The following is a 16,766-nucleotide window of genomic DNA, read 5'->3' as shown; positions in this document are numbered from 1 at the left end:
AGTGTTTGGTTGTTTGGGGTGGGAAAGTGGGAGACAAGGTTCCTTGAATCAAAGAACCTTGTCTGCTGATGTGGCAGTTCAACTTTCCCACCCCATGCTATTTTAAAACCCCACATATTTAGTGGGATTTTATGGGAAAATTGGGAAAAGTAAAAAGTGGGACCCACCCCATCACTTTTCCACAAAACCATTTCCTTTCCTTTTCTTCTCCCTCACCCCACTATATGTAGGACCTACATGTGGGTCCCATGTGTAGTGGGGGTGAGGGAGAAGGAAAGGAAATGGTTTTGTGAAAAAGTGATAGGGGTGGGTCCCACTTTTTACTTTTCCCAACTTTCCCACAAAATCCTACAAATATGTGGGGTTTTAAAATAGCATGGGGTGGGAAAGTTGGGCGCCACATCAACCAGACAAGTTTTTTTAATTCCCACTTTCCCACCCCAAGTAACCAAACAATCTACCATTTTGGGATTTAAAGGAAAAATAAGAAATCTACACTTTTTTTAAAAATTTTCCCACCCTTTTTTCCCACCCACCTTTATTCTAGCAAACAAACGCAGCCTAAGAAAAAACAATATCCGGGGGGTCAAATTTGAGGTAATTTCCCAATGCCCGAACTGTTTCGTGAGTTCCCCAACCCACGGTGGTTCCAACTAAAAATATTCATTAGAGCCCATCGGGTCAAGAGGATAAAAAAAATACTCCTCTCAATTTGATTCATTGAAGCTGATATTAACTTCCAGAGTGCAATACTGCAATCCCTGCATAATGGCTTTCTTACTGAGATTCTTTACTTTACATGGTCGCTTAGATGGTGTTGACATTTCAGATGTTGTGAGAGTATGGTTCCTTGCAGTAGTAGCCTTCATCTTAACATTCTGAGGGGAGGAGCGTTGGGCAATGTTTTTCCCATGAGAAAGCACTGAATAGAACAGTTGTTGGGGGAACAGGTATGAGAAATTTCAGAGATTGTTGGGAACTTGTCACCTGCCATCACAAGGCCTCTGGTATGATATCTAATGTTGGATAGTGTCACATTGTGCCTCAACTGCTGCCCTGCCACCTTTCACGACCTCGACCTTCTCCGGCACAGATAAGCCCTCACCGCCATTACTAGTATTCCCACAAGACCCAGAAGACTGAAACTCATTGATGGAGATTTCCTTCACCTGCCTGAGCAATCTACCACCAGGTGTAGCCACACGATGACTCACCCCACTCCTCCTCGGCTTTCGAGACGGGTCACATGCTGCAACATCAGAGCATCCATGGCCACGCTGGTGAGCCCCCTTTCTCTTTAAGGCCTTTTCTGCAGCTCAAGATCTCTCTTTCTCTCTACCCAATTCATCAAGGCATCAATTAATATATACATGGTGAGTTTTTTTTACTTGTTCCAAATGACGCACTGCATTACGGCATTGCCTCAAGGAGTTGCAAAAGACAACAGAAGGGCAGCCGTTAGATTATAAATTTATAAACCCAGATTCTACTTTATGAACCAGTTCTCACCTCTGAGTTCAAACTTCTCCAGTGAGAGCTTCGTAAAATGGCGGCGGGGTTGCTGGCTGGGGAAGAAGATTAGAAAGAATTATTTCCAATCGAATTAGCAGATACTGGAAGGAGCATTCGATCATCATTTTGAAGCTTTCAAAGCAATCACAGAGCTAGTTCCGCGATACATGAGCTTGATCATGATATTGCTGATGGAGATGCTGTTGACACTGATGTTCTTAATGAGTTTATTGTTTCTAAGTGGGCTGAGATTGAGAGGATATATACCCACTTTTGAACGCCTCAAGTATTTGGTTTTTGACGATTTCATCCATGAAAATGAAAACACCACCACGAGATGGGTTTCTAAAAGAATTAGAGTTTATGGGTGAGATATATCAACTCACTAATACAAATTCTAACTGCATCTCTGAGAAAGCTTTGAACCCAAATAACCTTGATTAATTAACAAAGGAATCTATGTTAAAAAATAATCAGACCAAAAACGCAGCAGCAAACTTGAAAAGGCACATATAAAACCAGTCATCAAATCTTCAATGTTGGACAGAAGAAAAAATGAATGCTACTGCAGTAAGTTAGGAGTCCGGATCAGCTCCATAAAAACTTAAAATTGATCTAACAAAATCCTTAGATATATAGCAAGCCTAGTCCAAGGGCTTCTGCACAAGTAGAGTGTGCACAAGAAATTCCTTCCAGGCGAAATGGGAAAAATAAAGAATCAATGCACCAAGCCAGCTCAAACTCTTGTTATTTCATGAGATCTTCTTGATTAGTGATGGTCCTGAAAGCAAATGGAATTGATTTAAGTCTTCTTTTCTGATTAAGTTGGAAAACAAAATAGACATGCTTTGCAAAAGAGAAATTGATCTGCAAAGTTTCGCTGAAGGAATAAGAATTATACAAGAAAATAAAGGTCAACCCCGGTAGACAGTTCACAAATGACTCACTCAAATCTTACCTGAGTCAAACAGGTATCCAAGCACAGAATTGAGGGCACTGGAAGTAGAGTTACATCCCAAGTATGAAACCATACACCGTTGATGTGTCATGCATAGGCCATAGAGTTTTCTAACAAACATAAATTCCACCCACTATGACATGGTACAACGATATACCATTGACCAAAAACTACTAGATAAACTGAAATATAAAGAAATATTTTACCAATTGACTTGGTTATAATTCCAGCTCATAATTAATATTTGGAAAGAACGGTTCCAGTGAATAATTTCATTTAGATTTAAAAAATAGAAAAGCAGTTGAACCTTAATTTTTCATAAGAAAAACACATACTGAATATCTATGACCACGGCAACTGAAAAGCATCAATGGTACCTTGATCCATTATCACCAAGGCCTTGAAAATAGAGTATAATAGTATGGCATTTTCCCTTAGGCATGACTGCATGAGTACAAGGGACCTTCTCTCTTTCCCATGACCAAGTGCTGATTCAGATTTTGTTATTGTTAAACGATAATTGAGCTTTCCCTTGAGCATTTGGGAGTCCTTTTTAGCTTTCACTTTAGTACCTGGGGTTCCCCTTTTATTTATGCTTTGAGATTGGTTAGGAATTCTACTTACTTTTTTGATATACAACCACCTTTTTTGCTTTCTTTCTCTTAGAAGCCTAGTCTATTGATCGTGTATTAGTAGGATTCCACACCACTGCAACTGAAGTTATTGGAGGAAGAATATTCTTCATCTGAAGACATCCTTTTTCCAGTTATCCTTTGTTGTTCTGGCCTATGTGCATTAACTTTGAGTACTACAGATTGCCTCTGGCAAGTCATAGAAATCATAGTGAATTCTTTTTCTGGACTGATCATGTTCATTTGATTTGGAAGATCAATTTTCATTGTTTCTGCCCAAAATAACTGCAGGCAGTTATTAGGCAAGCTTCGTCTTCCATGAACACTGTCTCTTATTGGTTGACGGCGGAGATATTTGGAGGACTTGATGTGAGCACAAAGACCTCCTGGCCAAAATTCTAAGTGGGGCTCCAGGATGGCTCCAAGAAGCCACCTTAAGCTGGCTGAATCCATTTTGAGGGGTACTTTGAGCATTTTTAGCCCTTATTTTATGTCTGAAACTATTTTCCAGAATTTTCGTTGAGTCTAGTTTGCTAATTTGAGTTAGGATTGTTTTTGTATATAGAGAATTTTATTGTGAGTCAAATTTTCATTGAGTCCAGTTTGCTAATTTGAGTTAGGTTTGGTATTGTTTAGAGAATTTTATTGTGAGTGGAAGTTGTTTTGAAGTTAGTTGTGATAAGATAAGGAATTTGTGTTAAGTTGTGATAAGTTGTGTTAGCAGTTGTTCTTAGTTGTGATTCCTTATCTTATCTATTAGGAGTTGCTTATCTAATAAGAGTCCAATCCAAGATGTAATTGGAACCTTATCTGACGAGGAATTTCAAAGTTGTGTTAGAGTCTTTCTTTTTAAGGCTATAAATAGCTTCTTCATGCAATGTTATTTTCAGTTTTTTGATGATTAACAAGTTTGATTGAGTTGAGGACCAGGGTCTCCTTGTTGGGTAGGCCTTGGTTGAGTGTTTTGTTCAAGTTCTTCATCTTGTTTAACAATCCAGCAGTTCTCAAGTAATCATCAAAGCCTTCAAGCCTTCTACCAGCTGTTAACAAGTAAATTCAAAGCATCCCCTACCCTTTCCCCTTTCCTGCACAACCCTAGAGCACCATCCGTCACCACCGCAGCCTCCCTCCTCCTTGAAAGACCTAGAAACTACCCTACCCCCCTTTAGTTTCCTTCAAGCCCCAGCCCCTCCCCCTCTTGCCCTCTTCCTCATGGCAGCACATCCTACTCCCACTAGGAAACCTTGACTCCTAGCCTTGTTCAAACCCCTTTCACCTCCATTAAAATTGCAGGAAACCTTAGGCTCAGGCCCTATCATTATTTTCTGCAATTCAGTCCTATTTCCCTAATCTTAGAAAACCTGCATTTCATCTTCTTCCTTGAGATTCTGCAGAATTTCAAGTTCTTTGAAATCCGACATTATCTCAAGTTCTGAACATATTACAAGTCCCAGACCAATCACCTCAGTTCTGAAACTGCAGAACAGCAGCTCCAGTAGCTCTGAACTACAGTTGCAGCAAGGCCTTCCCCATCCCAAACCCTAGCCGAGTCCATCCTAACCCTAATTCTGACTTTTGAATCCAAATTTCAAATCTTGAATTTAGTTTTTCAGAAGAATAAAAGTCTGAAGTTCTGTGACAGCAAGCCCTGGAATACTCGAAGTCCCTTTCCGTTGCTGGAATTTCCTGGGCAAACCCTAAGTCTATGCAAATTACTAAAATACCCCTAGCCCAGACCTGGTTTACCTCAGGACTTTCCTCCTTGGACCACATTGTTTGTGGCCAAATTTTCGGACCGAAAAGATAAACCTTACCACCTGCAGTTTTAGGGTTTTATTTTTTGCAAATTTTTTTTTTTTTAAGCAAACAAAGAAGAATCATATAGACAAACTCAGTGTAGCAAAAATAAGGATGCTAAGATGGATGAGTGACAAAACTAGAAAGGATAAGGTAAGGAGTGATCATATTAGAGCTGGCCTAGAGTAGCTCCGATAAATGATAAGGTATGAGAAAATTGATTGAGATGGGATGACCAATTTAGTGGAGGCTTTTACGTGCCTTTGTATGGAGATAAGTGGTTTAATTCAGATCAAAGGAAATAGAACTAAGAGGCAATAATATGAGAGCCTTAGAAGAACTTCTTAGAAAAGATATGCAGTCGTTAGGCCTTGTATCTACTATACCTTCAATTAGAACTATCTCAAGGCAAGGATCCATGTAGCCACCCCATTAAGTTGGCACAAGGCTTGCTGTTATCGTTGTTGTTGTACAAAGAATTGTTTCTTCATCTAGGTTCTTCAAAAGGAAATGGCTCTCCATACATCTTTCAAAAGTACTGTTGTTGTTGTTGTTGTACAAAGAATTGTTAGAATTGTTTCTTCATCCACGTTCTTCAAAAGGAAATGGCTTTCCATACATCTTTCAAAATATTTTACCAAGACTCATCCGACTGCAAATTAACCTATAATCAGATAATGATATGGATATTATGCCTAGATAGTTTGAAAACTAAGCAGCATGTTCTTTATACAACGTATCAACTAAGGATAATAGACCGGTAATAGACCGACAAACAGAAATTAGAAGCCAAAACAAGAAATCCTACACAGCAATTAGTAGTTTATTTTTGTACAGTATGTTGTAATGCTTTGTAACAAATATAATGCAACTTGCAAAGTTTAAAGCCAAGTTATTTCAGTGTTTAGCTGCTCTTTTTCCCCCTTCAATTGTTTTTGCTGACTAATGTGGTGTTTTTTCTTTAAATTCCACTATGCCATGTGTAATTTGGCAATGTTGAGCTCTAATAAATCAAATCCTAGGCACATGATTTTGCTTTCTTGCTTTCAAACTACTGAAGCACATTAACATAGATGCATTTAACAAATAAAGCCACCTAAAAGGAAGCAAGGGAAAACAATATGGAAATACACATAATGGACATCAAAGTCTGATATTCAATACAGTATCTGGCTAAGGGTTGGTGACCTATAATTTGTCTAGCTAATTGCTAAGCAAAAAGAACCAAAATTTAGAACTTCCAATCTTAGGTACCAAAGACCTAAAGTTCATCTTCAACTACAACAACTAATGAAGGTAAAGAAAATCCATATCTCACCTGTAATTCTTTACTTCTTTTTTATGAGTTATGGTAAAACATCCTTGTGTCTTCCATAGCGAGACTCTCGATATAAGAATAAACATCAAAGTTGCTTGGGTTACCAAGAATTGACCACTTTCTCTCATATTTGGTCTCCAGGTCAAATAAAGTTGGTCCACCTCTGCTCCATGATAAAACCTGACCACGCTTGAAGCCGTAAAATGTCCAAGGAAAACTTGGAAGACTTCTAGGTAAGTCTGACTGACTAACAGAGAGCTGCTTGGTCCAAGCATTCTCCAATCCATCATCCACCCTCACCCACAATTCAAATCGTCGTTCCAAATCAAAAACATGGGCACATATAGAAAGATGATCACCCAATGCAGCAAAATCCGCTACTCGTACTTTAGAATTACCAAAGACGGGCCATGGAATTTCCTTGAACTTCTCATTTCCAACATCAAATGAAACAATGAGCTTTGAATGAGGGTTAATCCAATGGGGACAACCTCCAAAAACTCGTGTGGATATTGAATCCCAAAGAGGGTACTTAACTTCTTCAATGCTTCTCCAAGAAGCTGTCCCAAGTGTATACACACTCCCTTGAACTTTAGGGATGCCATTCTTTTTCGCCCTCAGATGTGAGATTACCACCACCTTGAATTTGCATGAAATGTGATCATAACCAAACCCTAAAGCAACTCTAGCTTGGAAAGTCATATCATGACTATTTGGTGGCAATTCCTTGTAGTCTCCAGTAACCGGATTCCATAGATACACAATATGCCCGTAAAATAATGACTTGTGGGTTAAGCACAACAACCCATTACAAGAACCTACCAACACTATTGACTTCTTCGAGTATTTGGGATTCCGGAAAGGAAAATCAAGTTCCACGGAACTAAATGTATCAATATCTAGTTTATATATCTTGGTAGCAGTAGTGATGATTATAGTTGATCCCTCGTCCAGTTTAATCCGCCGATTCAAGTGTATGTTATAGAATTTAGGGTTATGAAGACGAGAATAGTCTCTGATCACGTACCTGAATTTCACGAGACTGGTTATAGGTAACCTCAAGAAGATTTCACCCTTCAAATCATCTGAGAGACAAACTTTCTTCGTCTCTTGTTGTTTCGGTTTCTTCATGACTTCCTTTTCCTGATTTTCTTTGGGTGTGGCATAGAAGAATAACTTCTTTTCGCCCTAAGGCTGCGTTTGTTTGGCAAGGTGTGGTGGAAAAAAAGAAGTAAACAAATATATAAATATATGTGGTCTCCATGTATAGTGGAGCGAGGAAGAAAAAGAAAGAACGAAAAAGATTTTGTGAAAAAGTGATAGTAGCTGGTCCCACTTTTTACTTTTCTAAATTTTTTCAAAAAATCCCACCAAGTTTTAAAATGTCTTGAGGTGGGAAAGTTGGGCTGCCATCTCACTAAATAAGTTTTCTTGATTTAATGAAGCTTGTCTCTCGCTTTTCCACCCTAAGCAACCAAACAATCTACAATTTTAAAATTTAAGGGAAAAAATAAAAAATCTACACTTTTTAAAAAAATTTCCAATCCCTTTTTCCCACCCCACCTTTATTCCTGCAAACAAACGCAATCTTAGAAAAGTAATAAAAGTTTGTTTTTTCCAAAAATTTTCTCATTCCTGCAAACAAACGCAATCTTAGAAAAGTAATAAAAGTTTGTTTTTTCCAAAAATTTTCTCACCCCACCTTTATTCCGGCAAACAATCTTAGCCTAAGCGAGAGGATCAATTTGGTTAACGGGAATATAAAGACGATCGGATCTCCCATTATGCAAAGTGGAGTCAGTTCCGGGTTTCGTCATTGGGTTTGTTAGACTCGGACTTTATGGCCCAGAAGCCTAAACCGTATTTGAGAAAAAGTACCAATCCGGCAATCCGAGGGCCTAATTATAAATTATTATTTTTTTGTTCAAAATGACGCACTGCATCACGGCATTGCCTCAAGTAGTTGCAAAGACAACAGAAGGGAAGTCGTTAGATTATATACATATAAACCCAGATTCCACTTTATGAACCAATTCTCACCTCTGAGTTCAAACTTCTCCAGGGAGAGCTTCGTAAAATGGCGGCGGGGTTGCTGGCTGGGGAAGAAGATTAGAAAGAATTATTCCAATCGAATTAGCAGAGATTGGAAGGAGCATTCGATCATCATTTTGAAGCTTCCAAAGCAATCACAGAGCTAGTTCCGCGATACATGAGCTTGATCATGATATTGCTGATGGAGATGCTGTTGACACTGATGTTCTTAATGAGTTTATTGTTTCTAAGTGGGCTGAGATTGAGAGGATATATACCCACTTTTGATCGCCTCAAGTACTTGGTTTTTGATGATTTCATCCATGAAAATGAAAACAACACCACGAGATGGGTTTCTAAAAGAATCATAAACTCTTGTTTATGGGTGAGATATATCAACTCACTAATACAAATTCTGACTGCATCTCTGTGAAAGCTATGAATCCAAATAACCTTGATTAATTAACAAAGGAATCTATGTTAAAAAATAATCAAACAAAAACACAACAGCAAGCTTGAAAAGGCACATATAAAACCAGTCATGAAATCTTCAACAGTAAAATTCAATGTTGGACAGAAAAAAAAATGAATGTTAGTGCAGTAAGTTAGGATTGAATAAAAACTTAAAATTGATCTAACAAACTCCTTAGATATATAGCAGGCCTAGTCCAAGGGCTTCTGCACAAGTAGAGTCTGCACAAAGAAATTCCTTCCGTAGGTGAAATGGGAAAAATAAAAAATCAATGCACCAAGCAGCTCAAACTCTGGTTATTTCATGAGATCTTCTTGATTAGTGATGGTCCTGAAAGCAAATGGAATTGATTAAGTCTTCTTCTGATTAAGTTGGAAAACAAAATAGACATGCTTTGCAAAAGAGAAATTGATCTGCAAAGTTTCAATGAAAGAATAAGAATTATTGAAGAAACTAAAGGTCAACCCCTGTAGACAGTTCACAAATGACTCACTCAAATCTTACCTGAGTCAAACAGGTATCCCGGCACAGAATTGAGGGCACTGGAAGTAAAGTTACATCCCAAGTATGAAACCATACACCGTTGATGTGTCATGCATAGGCCATAGAGTTCCCTAGGCAAACATAAATTCCACCCACCATGACATGGTACAATTATATACCATTGACAAAAAACTACTAGATAAACTGAAATATAAAGAAATATTTTACCAATTGGCTTGGTTATAATTCCAGCTCATTATTAATATTTGGAACGAACGGTTCTAGTGAATAATGTCATTTAGATTTAAAAAATAGAAAAGCAGTTGAACCTTAATTTTTCATAAGAAAAACACATACTGAATATCTATGACAATGGCAACTGAAAAGCATCAATGGTACCTTGATCCATTATCACCAAGGCCTTGAAAATAGAGTATAATAGTATGGCATTTTCCCTTAGGCATGACTGCATGAGTACAAGGGACCTTCTCTCTTTCCTATGACCAAGTGCTGATTCAGATTTTGTTATTGTTATACGATAACCTTGAGCATTTGGGAGTCCTTTTTAGCTTTCAGTTTAGTACCTAGGGTTCCCCTTTTATTTATGTTTTGAGTTTGGTTAGGGATTCTCCTTACTTTTTTGATATACAACCACCTATTTTGCTTTCTTTCTCTTAGAAGCCTAGTCTATTGATCGTGTATTAGTAGGATTCCACACCACTGCAACTGAAGTTATTGGAGGAAGAATATTCTTCATCTGAAGACATCCTTTTCCCAGTTATCCTTTGTTGTTCTGGCCTATGTGCATTAGCTTTTGAGTACTACAGATTGCCTCTGGCAAGTCATAGAAATCATAGTGAATTCTTTTTCTGGACTGATCATGTTCATCTGATTTGGAAGATCAAATTTCATTGTTTCTGCCCAAAATAAGTAATAACTGCAGGCAGTTATTAGGCAAGCTTCGTCTTCCATGAACACTGTCTCTTATTGGTTGACGGCGGAGATAGTTGGAGGACTTGATGTGAGCACAAAGACCTCCTGGCCAAAATTCTAAGTGGGGCTCCAGGATGGCTCCAAGAAGCCACCTTAAGCTGGCTGAATCCATTTTGAGGGGTACTTTGGGCATTTTTAGCCCTTATTTTATGTCTGAAACTATTTTCCAGATTTTTCGTTGAGTCTAGTTTGCTAATTTGAGTTAGGATTTGTTTTGTTTAGAGAATTTTATTGTGAGTCAAATTTTCATTGAGTCCAGTTTGCTAATTTGAGTTAGGTTTGGTATTGTTTAGAGAATTTTATTGTGAGTGGAAGTTGTTTTAAAGTTAGTTGTGATAAGATAAGATTCCTTATCTTATCTGTTAGGAGTTGTTCTTAGTTGTGATTCCTTATCTTATCTATTAGGAGTTGCTTATCTAATAAGAGTCCAATGCAAGATGTAATTGGAACCTTATCTGATGAGGAATTTCAAAGTTGTGTTAAGAGTCTTTCTTTTTAAGGCTATAAATAGCTTCTTCATGCAATGTTATTTTCAGTTTTTTGATGATTAACAAGTTTGATTGAGTTGAGGACCAGGGTCTCCTTGTTGGGTAGGCCTTGGTTGAGTGTTTTGTTCAAGTTCTTCATCTTGTTTAACAATCCAGCAGTTCTCAAGTAATCATCAAAGCCTTCAAGCCTTCTACCAGCTGTTAACAAGTAAATTCAAAGCATCCCCTACCCTTTCCCCTTTCCTGCACAACCCTAGAGCACCATCCGTCACCACTGCAGCCTCCCTCCTCCTTGAAAGACCTAGAAACTACCCTACCCCCTTTAGTTTCCTTCAAGCCCCAGCCCCTCCCCTAGCCATTTTGACCCTCCCCCCTCTTGCCCTCTTCCTCATGGCAGCACATCCTACTCCCACTAGGAAACCTTGACTCCTAGCCTTGTTCAAACCCCTTTCACCTCCATTAAAATCGCAGGAAACCTTAGGCTCAGGCCCTATCATTATTTTCTGCAATTCAGTCCTATTTCCCTAATCTTAGGAAACCTGCACTTCATCTTCTTCCTTGAGATTCTGCAGAATTTCAAGTTCTTTGAAATCCGCCTTTATCTCAAGTTCTGAATTACAAGTCCCAGACCAATCACCTCAGTTCTGAAACTGCAGAACAGCAGCTCCAGTAGCTCTGAACTACAGTTGCAGCAAGGCCTTCCCCATCCCAAACCCTAGCCGCGTCCATCCTAACCCTAATTCTGACTTTTGAATTTAGTTTTTCAGAAGAATACAAGTCTGAAGTTCTGTGACAGCAAGCCCTGGAATACTCGAAGTCCCTTTCCGTTGCAGGAATTTCCTGGGCAAACCCTAAGTCTATGCAAATTACTAAAATACCCCTAGCCCTAGACCTGGTTTACATCAGGACTTTCCTCCTTGGACCACATTGTTTGTGGCCAAATTTTCGGACCAAAAATATAAACCTTACCACCTGCAGTTTTAGGGTTTTATTTTTTGCAAATTTTTTTTTTTTAAGCAAACAAAGAAGAATCATATAGACATACTCAATGTAGCAAAAATAAGGATGCTAAGATGGATGAATGACAAAACTAGAAAGGATAAGGTAAGGAGTGATCATATTAGAGCTGGCCTAGAGTAGCTCCGATAAATGATAAGGTATGAGAAAATTGATTGAGATGGGATGACCAATTTAATGGAGGCTTTTACGTGTGCCTTTGTATGGAGATAAGTGGTTTAATTCAGATCAAAGGAAATAGAACTAAGAGGCAATAATATGATAGCCTTAGAAGAACTTCTTAGAAAAGATATGCATTAGTTAGGCCTTGTATCTACTATACCTTCAATTAGAACTATTTCAAGGCAAGGATCCATGTAGCCTCCCCCATTAAGTTGGCACAAGGCTTGCTGTTATTGTTGTTGTTGTACAAAGAATTGTTTCTTCATCTAGGTTCTTCAAAAGGAAATGGCTCTCCATACATCTTTCAAAAGTACTGTTGTTGTTGTTGTTGTTGTACAAAGAATTGTTAGAATTGTTTCTTCATCCACGTTCTTCAAAAGGAAATGGCTTTCCATACATCTTTCAAAATATTTTACCAAGACTCATCCGACTGCAAATTAACCTATAATCAGATAATGATATGGATATTATGCCTAGATAGTTTGAAAACTAAATAGCATGTTCTTTATACAACGAATCAACTAAGGATAATAGACCGGTAATAGACCGACAAACAGAAATTAGAAGCCAAAACAAGAAATCCTACACAGCATTTAGTAGTAGTTTATTTTTGTACAGTATGTTGTAATGCTTTGTAACAAATATAATGCAACTTGCAAAGTTTAAAGCGAATATTTCAGCGTTTAGCTACTCTTTTTCCCCTTCAATTGTTTTTGCTGACTAATGTGGTGTTTTTTCTTTAAATCCCACTAGGCCATGTGTAATTCGGCAATGTTGAGCTCTAATAAATCAAATCCTAGGCACATGATTTTGCTTTCTTGCTTTCAAACTACTGAAGCACATTAACATAGATGCATTTAACAAATATAAAGCCACCTAAAAGGAAGCAAGGGAAAACAATATGGAAATAAACATAATGGACATCAAAGTCTGATATTCAATGCAGTATCTGGCTAAGGGTTGGTGACCTATAATTTCTCTAGCTAATTGCTAAGCAAAAAGAACCAAAATTTAGAACTTCCAATGTTAGGTACCAAAGACTTAAAATTCATCTTCAACTACAACAACTAATGAAGGGTAAAGAAAATCCATATCTCACCTGTAATTCCTTACTTCTTTTTATGATTTATGGTAAAACAACTTTGTGTCTTCCATGGATACCATAGCGAGACTCTCGATATAAGAATAAACATCAAACCTGATTGGGTTACCAAGAATTGACCACTTTCTCTCATATTTGGCCTCCAGGTCAAATAAAATTGGTCCACCTCTGCTCCATGATAAAACCCGACCATGCTTGAAGCCGTAACATCTCCAAGGAATACTTGGAAAACTCCTAGGTATGTCTGACTGACTAACAGAGAGCTGCTTAGTCCAAGCATTCTCCAATCCATCATCCACCCTCACCCACAATTCAAATCGTTGTTCCAAATCAAAATAATGGGCATATATAGAAAGATAATCGCCCAATGCAGCAAAATCCACTATTCGTGATTTAGAATTACCACCAAAATCGGGCCATGGAATTTTCTTGAACTTCTCATTTCCAACATCAAATGAAACAATGAGCTTTGAATTAGGTTTAATCCAATGGGGACAACCTCCAAAAACTCGTGTGGATATTGAATTCCAAATAGGGTACTTAACTTCTTCAATGCTTCTCCAAGAACCTGTCCCAAGTGTATACACACTCCCTTGAACTTTAGGGAGGCCATTCTTTTTCGTCCTCAGATGTGAGATTACCACCACCTTGAATTTGCAAGAATTGTGATCATAACCAAACCCTAAAGCAACTCTAGCTTGGAGAGTCATGTCATGACTATTTGGTGGCAATTCCTTGTAGTCTCCAGTAACAGGATTCCATAGATACACAATATGCCCGTAAAATAATGACTTGTGGGTTAAGCACAACAACCCATTACAAGAACCTACCAACACAATTGGCTTCGAGCATTTGGGATTCTCGTAAGGAAAATCAAGTTTCACGGAACTAAATGTATCAATATCTAGTTTATATATCTTGGTAGCAGTAGTGATGATTATAGTTGATCCCTTGTCCAGTTTAATCCGCCGATTCAAGTGTATGTTATAGAATTTAGGGTTATGAAGACGAGAATAGTCTCTGATCACGTACCTGAATTTCACGAGACTCATTATAGGTAACCTCAAGAATATTTCACCCTTCAGATCATCTGAGAGATAAACTTGCGTCGCCTCTTGTTTTTTCTGTTTCTTCATGACTTCTTTTTCTTGATTTTCTTTGGATGTGGCAGAGAAGAAAAACTTCTTTCCGCCTTAAGGCTGTGTTTGTTTGCAAAGGTGGGGGTGGAAAAAAATTGATAGAAAAAAATATATATACGTGGGCTCCATGTATAGTGAAGTGAAGAAGAAACAAAGGAACGGAAAGAATTTTGTGAAAAAGTGATAATGGTGGGTCCCATTTTTTACTTTTTCAAATATTTTCAAATATTTTCACAAAATCCCATTAAATTTGTGAGGTTTTAAAAAATATTGGGGTGGGAAAGTTGGACTATCACCTCACCAGACAAGTTTCCTTGATTTGTCTCTCACTTTCCCACCCTAAGCAACCAAACAATCTACAATTTTAGGATTTAAGTGAAAAAATAAGAAATCTACACTTTTTTCAAGAATTTTGTCATCCTTTTTTCCCACCTCACTTTTATTCTAGCAAACAAACGCAGCCTTAGAAAAGTAACAAAATTTTGTTTTTTTTCAAGAATTTTCTCACCCTTTTTTTTCCACCCCACCTTTATTCCAGCAAACAAACGTAGCCTAAGTGAGAGAATCAATTTGGTTAATGGGAATATGAAGACAATTGGATCTCCGAATATGGAAAGTGGAGTCAGTTCCAGGTTTCGTCATTGGGTTTGTTAGACTCGGAGTTCATGGTCCAGAAGCCTAAACCGTATCTCAGACAAAATACCAATCCGGCAATCCGAGGGCGTAATTATAATTTTCTTTGTAGCAAATACATTCAATACTTGCTATTATGGCATAGGTCCAAAGCAAAGTCCCTTATTTGCTTCTTAGAGGCAACTCTATTGTGTGATTGTGCAATCATATTTTTATGTCGTAGTTCGAACCTTTTTGGACTCTTTCAAAGTGGCATGGGCTATCCTAGGCATCCCAAAAGAAATTAGCGAACTCCATCTTCTGTGAATTCGAACATGGGGTTAGAGAGATTAATAGAGGTGCTGACTAGTTGGGTAGCTTGTTTTTTGCTGGTCAAGTTATCTCTTATGACCCAATACAACTACCTAATCATCTCGCATTTTTCATTCTTTCATAAAAAATGCATTGTAACTCTTCTTCTCTTATAATATAATATGTGTCTTCCTTATTTTTAAAATAGGAAAAACATTTAGTGTAATTTTGACATTATAAATGATAGGATAATTTTAATTATAATAAGAAACAAGTATATAGCTTTATTTATTTAAAAAAAGAAAAGTCTTTGTTTCAATCAATCGAGAAACCATCTGTTCTAATTTTAAAAATCTATAATTAGCAAAAATATTTGGAAAAGGCGATTGTCCCAAAAAATAGCAACCCTGCAGCAAAGAGCTTAGAAAGCGGAAATTGGGTTGATTGGAAAATATTAAGAATTGAGATTTTGAGGAATCCCAAGTAATCTATAGTTTTTCCTTTTATATATATATATATATATATATATATATGGTAATCTTTTAATATAATTTTAATACTTGTTGAAGAATGGAAGTGACAAATTCAACTCTGAAATAGCATTATCAGAGATATTTTCGGTAACTTGCAACTTCAACCGTTAGATCAATTAAAGATTTTTTTATAAAGCCATTCGATCGTAAGGTTTAATCCCCTAAGATTGATTTTGTTTGCAAAGGTGGGGTGGGAAAAAAAAACATGTGGGTCCCATGTGTAGTGGGGTGAGGGAAAAGGAAAGAAAAATAAAGGGTTTTGTGAAAAAGTGATAGGGGTGGGTCTCACTTTTTATTTTTCACAACTTTTTCACAAAGTCCCACCAAATATGTGGGGTTTTAAAATGGCATGGGGTGGAAAAGTTGGGCTGCCACATTAGCAGACAAGTTTCCTTGAATCAAGAAAACTTGTTTTCCACTTTTCCACCCCAAGCAACCAAACAAACTAGTATTTTGGGATTTAAGGGAAAAGTTAAAAATCTACACATTTTTCAAGAATTTTTCAACCCCACATTTATTCCAGCAAACAAACGCAGCCTAATTCAAGTTAATTGTTATTTCCTCTCTCAAATCTGATTGGATCACGTTCTTTTTCATAATCATAGAGTTCCTTTGCCTCTAAGGAACCTCGTCTTCTGGTCCCGATCGAAATTAACCAAACCAACCAGGGTTCGACCCGATTGGTCTGTTACTTATTACATTATTTAAAAAATTTTAAGTTACCGTTTTAACACGTTTGGTAGTCACTGGTCACTTTTGTTGGAGCTATGTGGCAAGTTAGTATGAAGTTTGAAATTTGACAAATAAGTAGATATTATAGTTTTTCCACTCGGGTACACACAGTTGACCTCACAATAAAAAAATATTAAATATAAATCACCATGTTGATGCACTTGCACTATTAAAAGCTGGTCTGCGAAGAACATATAAATACTAAAAAATTAGAATATTTTTTTTTTTTGTTTGTATACCAAAAAAAAAAAAGATTAATAATGTATAAACAATACAAATTGCGAGCAACGAATATAAATGAATCTTATAAAAAGAAAATAATATCTCTTCAACCTGTTTGTATGGGATTTGTTTCAAATCCAATCCGATTTTGATATCCGTATCCACCAAGCAAATCATCAGCTAAAATCAGTACATATACACCTGAACCCTTTTGAATGGGCCCAACAAAGTAGATTGGCAATATGCGTACG

The 16,766-nt window shown here is 37.4% G+C and overlaps 2 protein-coding genes across 9 annotated transcripts; both read right to left on the bottom strand.

Annotated features, from left to right (window-relative positions):
• Window positions 1-767: 767 nt before the first annotated feature.
• On the bottom strand, window positions 768-7,429 carry LOC149025759 (F-box protein CPR1-like). Of its 3 annotated transcripts, none has more exons than XR_016171788.1 (3): window positions 6,218-7,429; window positions 5,286-5,563; window positions 768-2,293 (listed from the first exon to the last, which is right to left on the bottom strand). XR_016171788.1 is itself a non-coding variant. In XM_089145966.1 (2 exons), exon 1 carries the CDS (start codon window positions 7,346-7,348, stop codon window positions 6,239-6,241), a length of 1,110 nt encoding a protein of 369 aa, XP_089002092.1. In that variant the 5' UTR covers window positions 7,349-7,429; the 3' UTR covers window positions 768-2,293; window positions 6,218-6,238. The 3 variants fall into 3 exon arrangements, 1 of the variants encoding a protein (XP_089002092.1); XR_016171787.1 differs by having other exon boundaries at window positions 5,286-5,551; XM_089145966.1 differs by lacking the exon at window positions 5,286-5,563.
• Window positions 7,430-8,776: 1,347 nt separating this feature from the next.
• LOC149025758 (F-box protein CPR1-like) lies at window positions 8,777-14,168 on the bottom strand. Of its 6 annotated transcripts, none has more exons than XR_016171782.1 (4): window positions 12,963-14,168; window positions 12,024-12,305; window positions 9,225-9,334; window positions 8,777-9,050 (listed from the first exon to the last, which is right to left on the bottom strand). XR_016171782.1 is itself a non-coding variant. In XM_089145965.1 (2 exons), the coding sequence occupies exon 1, from the start codon at window positions 14,099-14,101 to the stop codon at window positions 12,983-12,985; it is 1,119 nt and encodes a 372-aa protein (XP_089002091.1). In that variant the 5' UTR covers window positions 14,102-14,168; the 3' UTR covers window positions 8,777-9,050; window positions 12,963-12,982. The 6 variants fall into 6 exon arrangements, 1 of the variants encoding a protein (XP_089002091.1); XR_016171783.1 differs by having other exon boundaries at window positions 12,024-12,293; XR_016171785.1 differs by lacking the exon at window positions 9,225-9,334.
• Window positions 14,169-16,766: the final 2,598 nt, after the last annotated feature.

This window comes from Hakea prostrata, chromosome 2 (assembly GCF_041222555.1).
Source record: "Hakea prostrata isolate BN-2017 chromosome 2, UWA_Hpros_2, whole genome shotgun sequence".
Lineage (NCBI taxonomy): Eukaryota > Viridiplantae > Streptophyta > Magnoliopsida > Proteales > Proteaceae > Hakea > Hakea prostrata.
Note: the sequence above shows the minus strand (reverse complement) of the source record. Positions and strands in the feature narration are given on the sequence as shown.

Coding starts and splice junctions, on each gene's coding strand:
- LOC149025759 (XM_089145966.1), bottom strand. CDS start 7,348: ATGAAGAAACCGAAACAACAAGAGACGAAGAAAGTTTGTCTCTCAGAT.
- LOC149025758 (XM_089145965.1), bottom strand. CDS start 14,101: ATGAAGAAACAGAAAAAACAAGAGGCGACGCAAGTTTATCTCTCAGAT.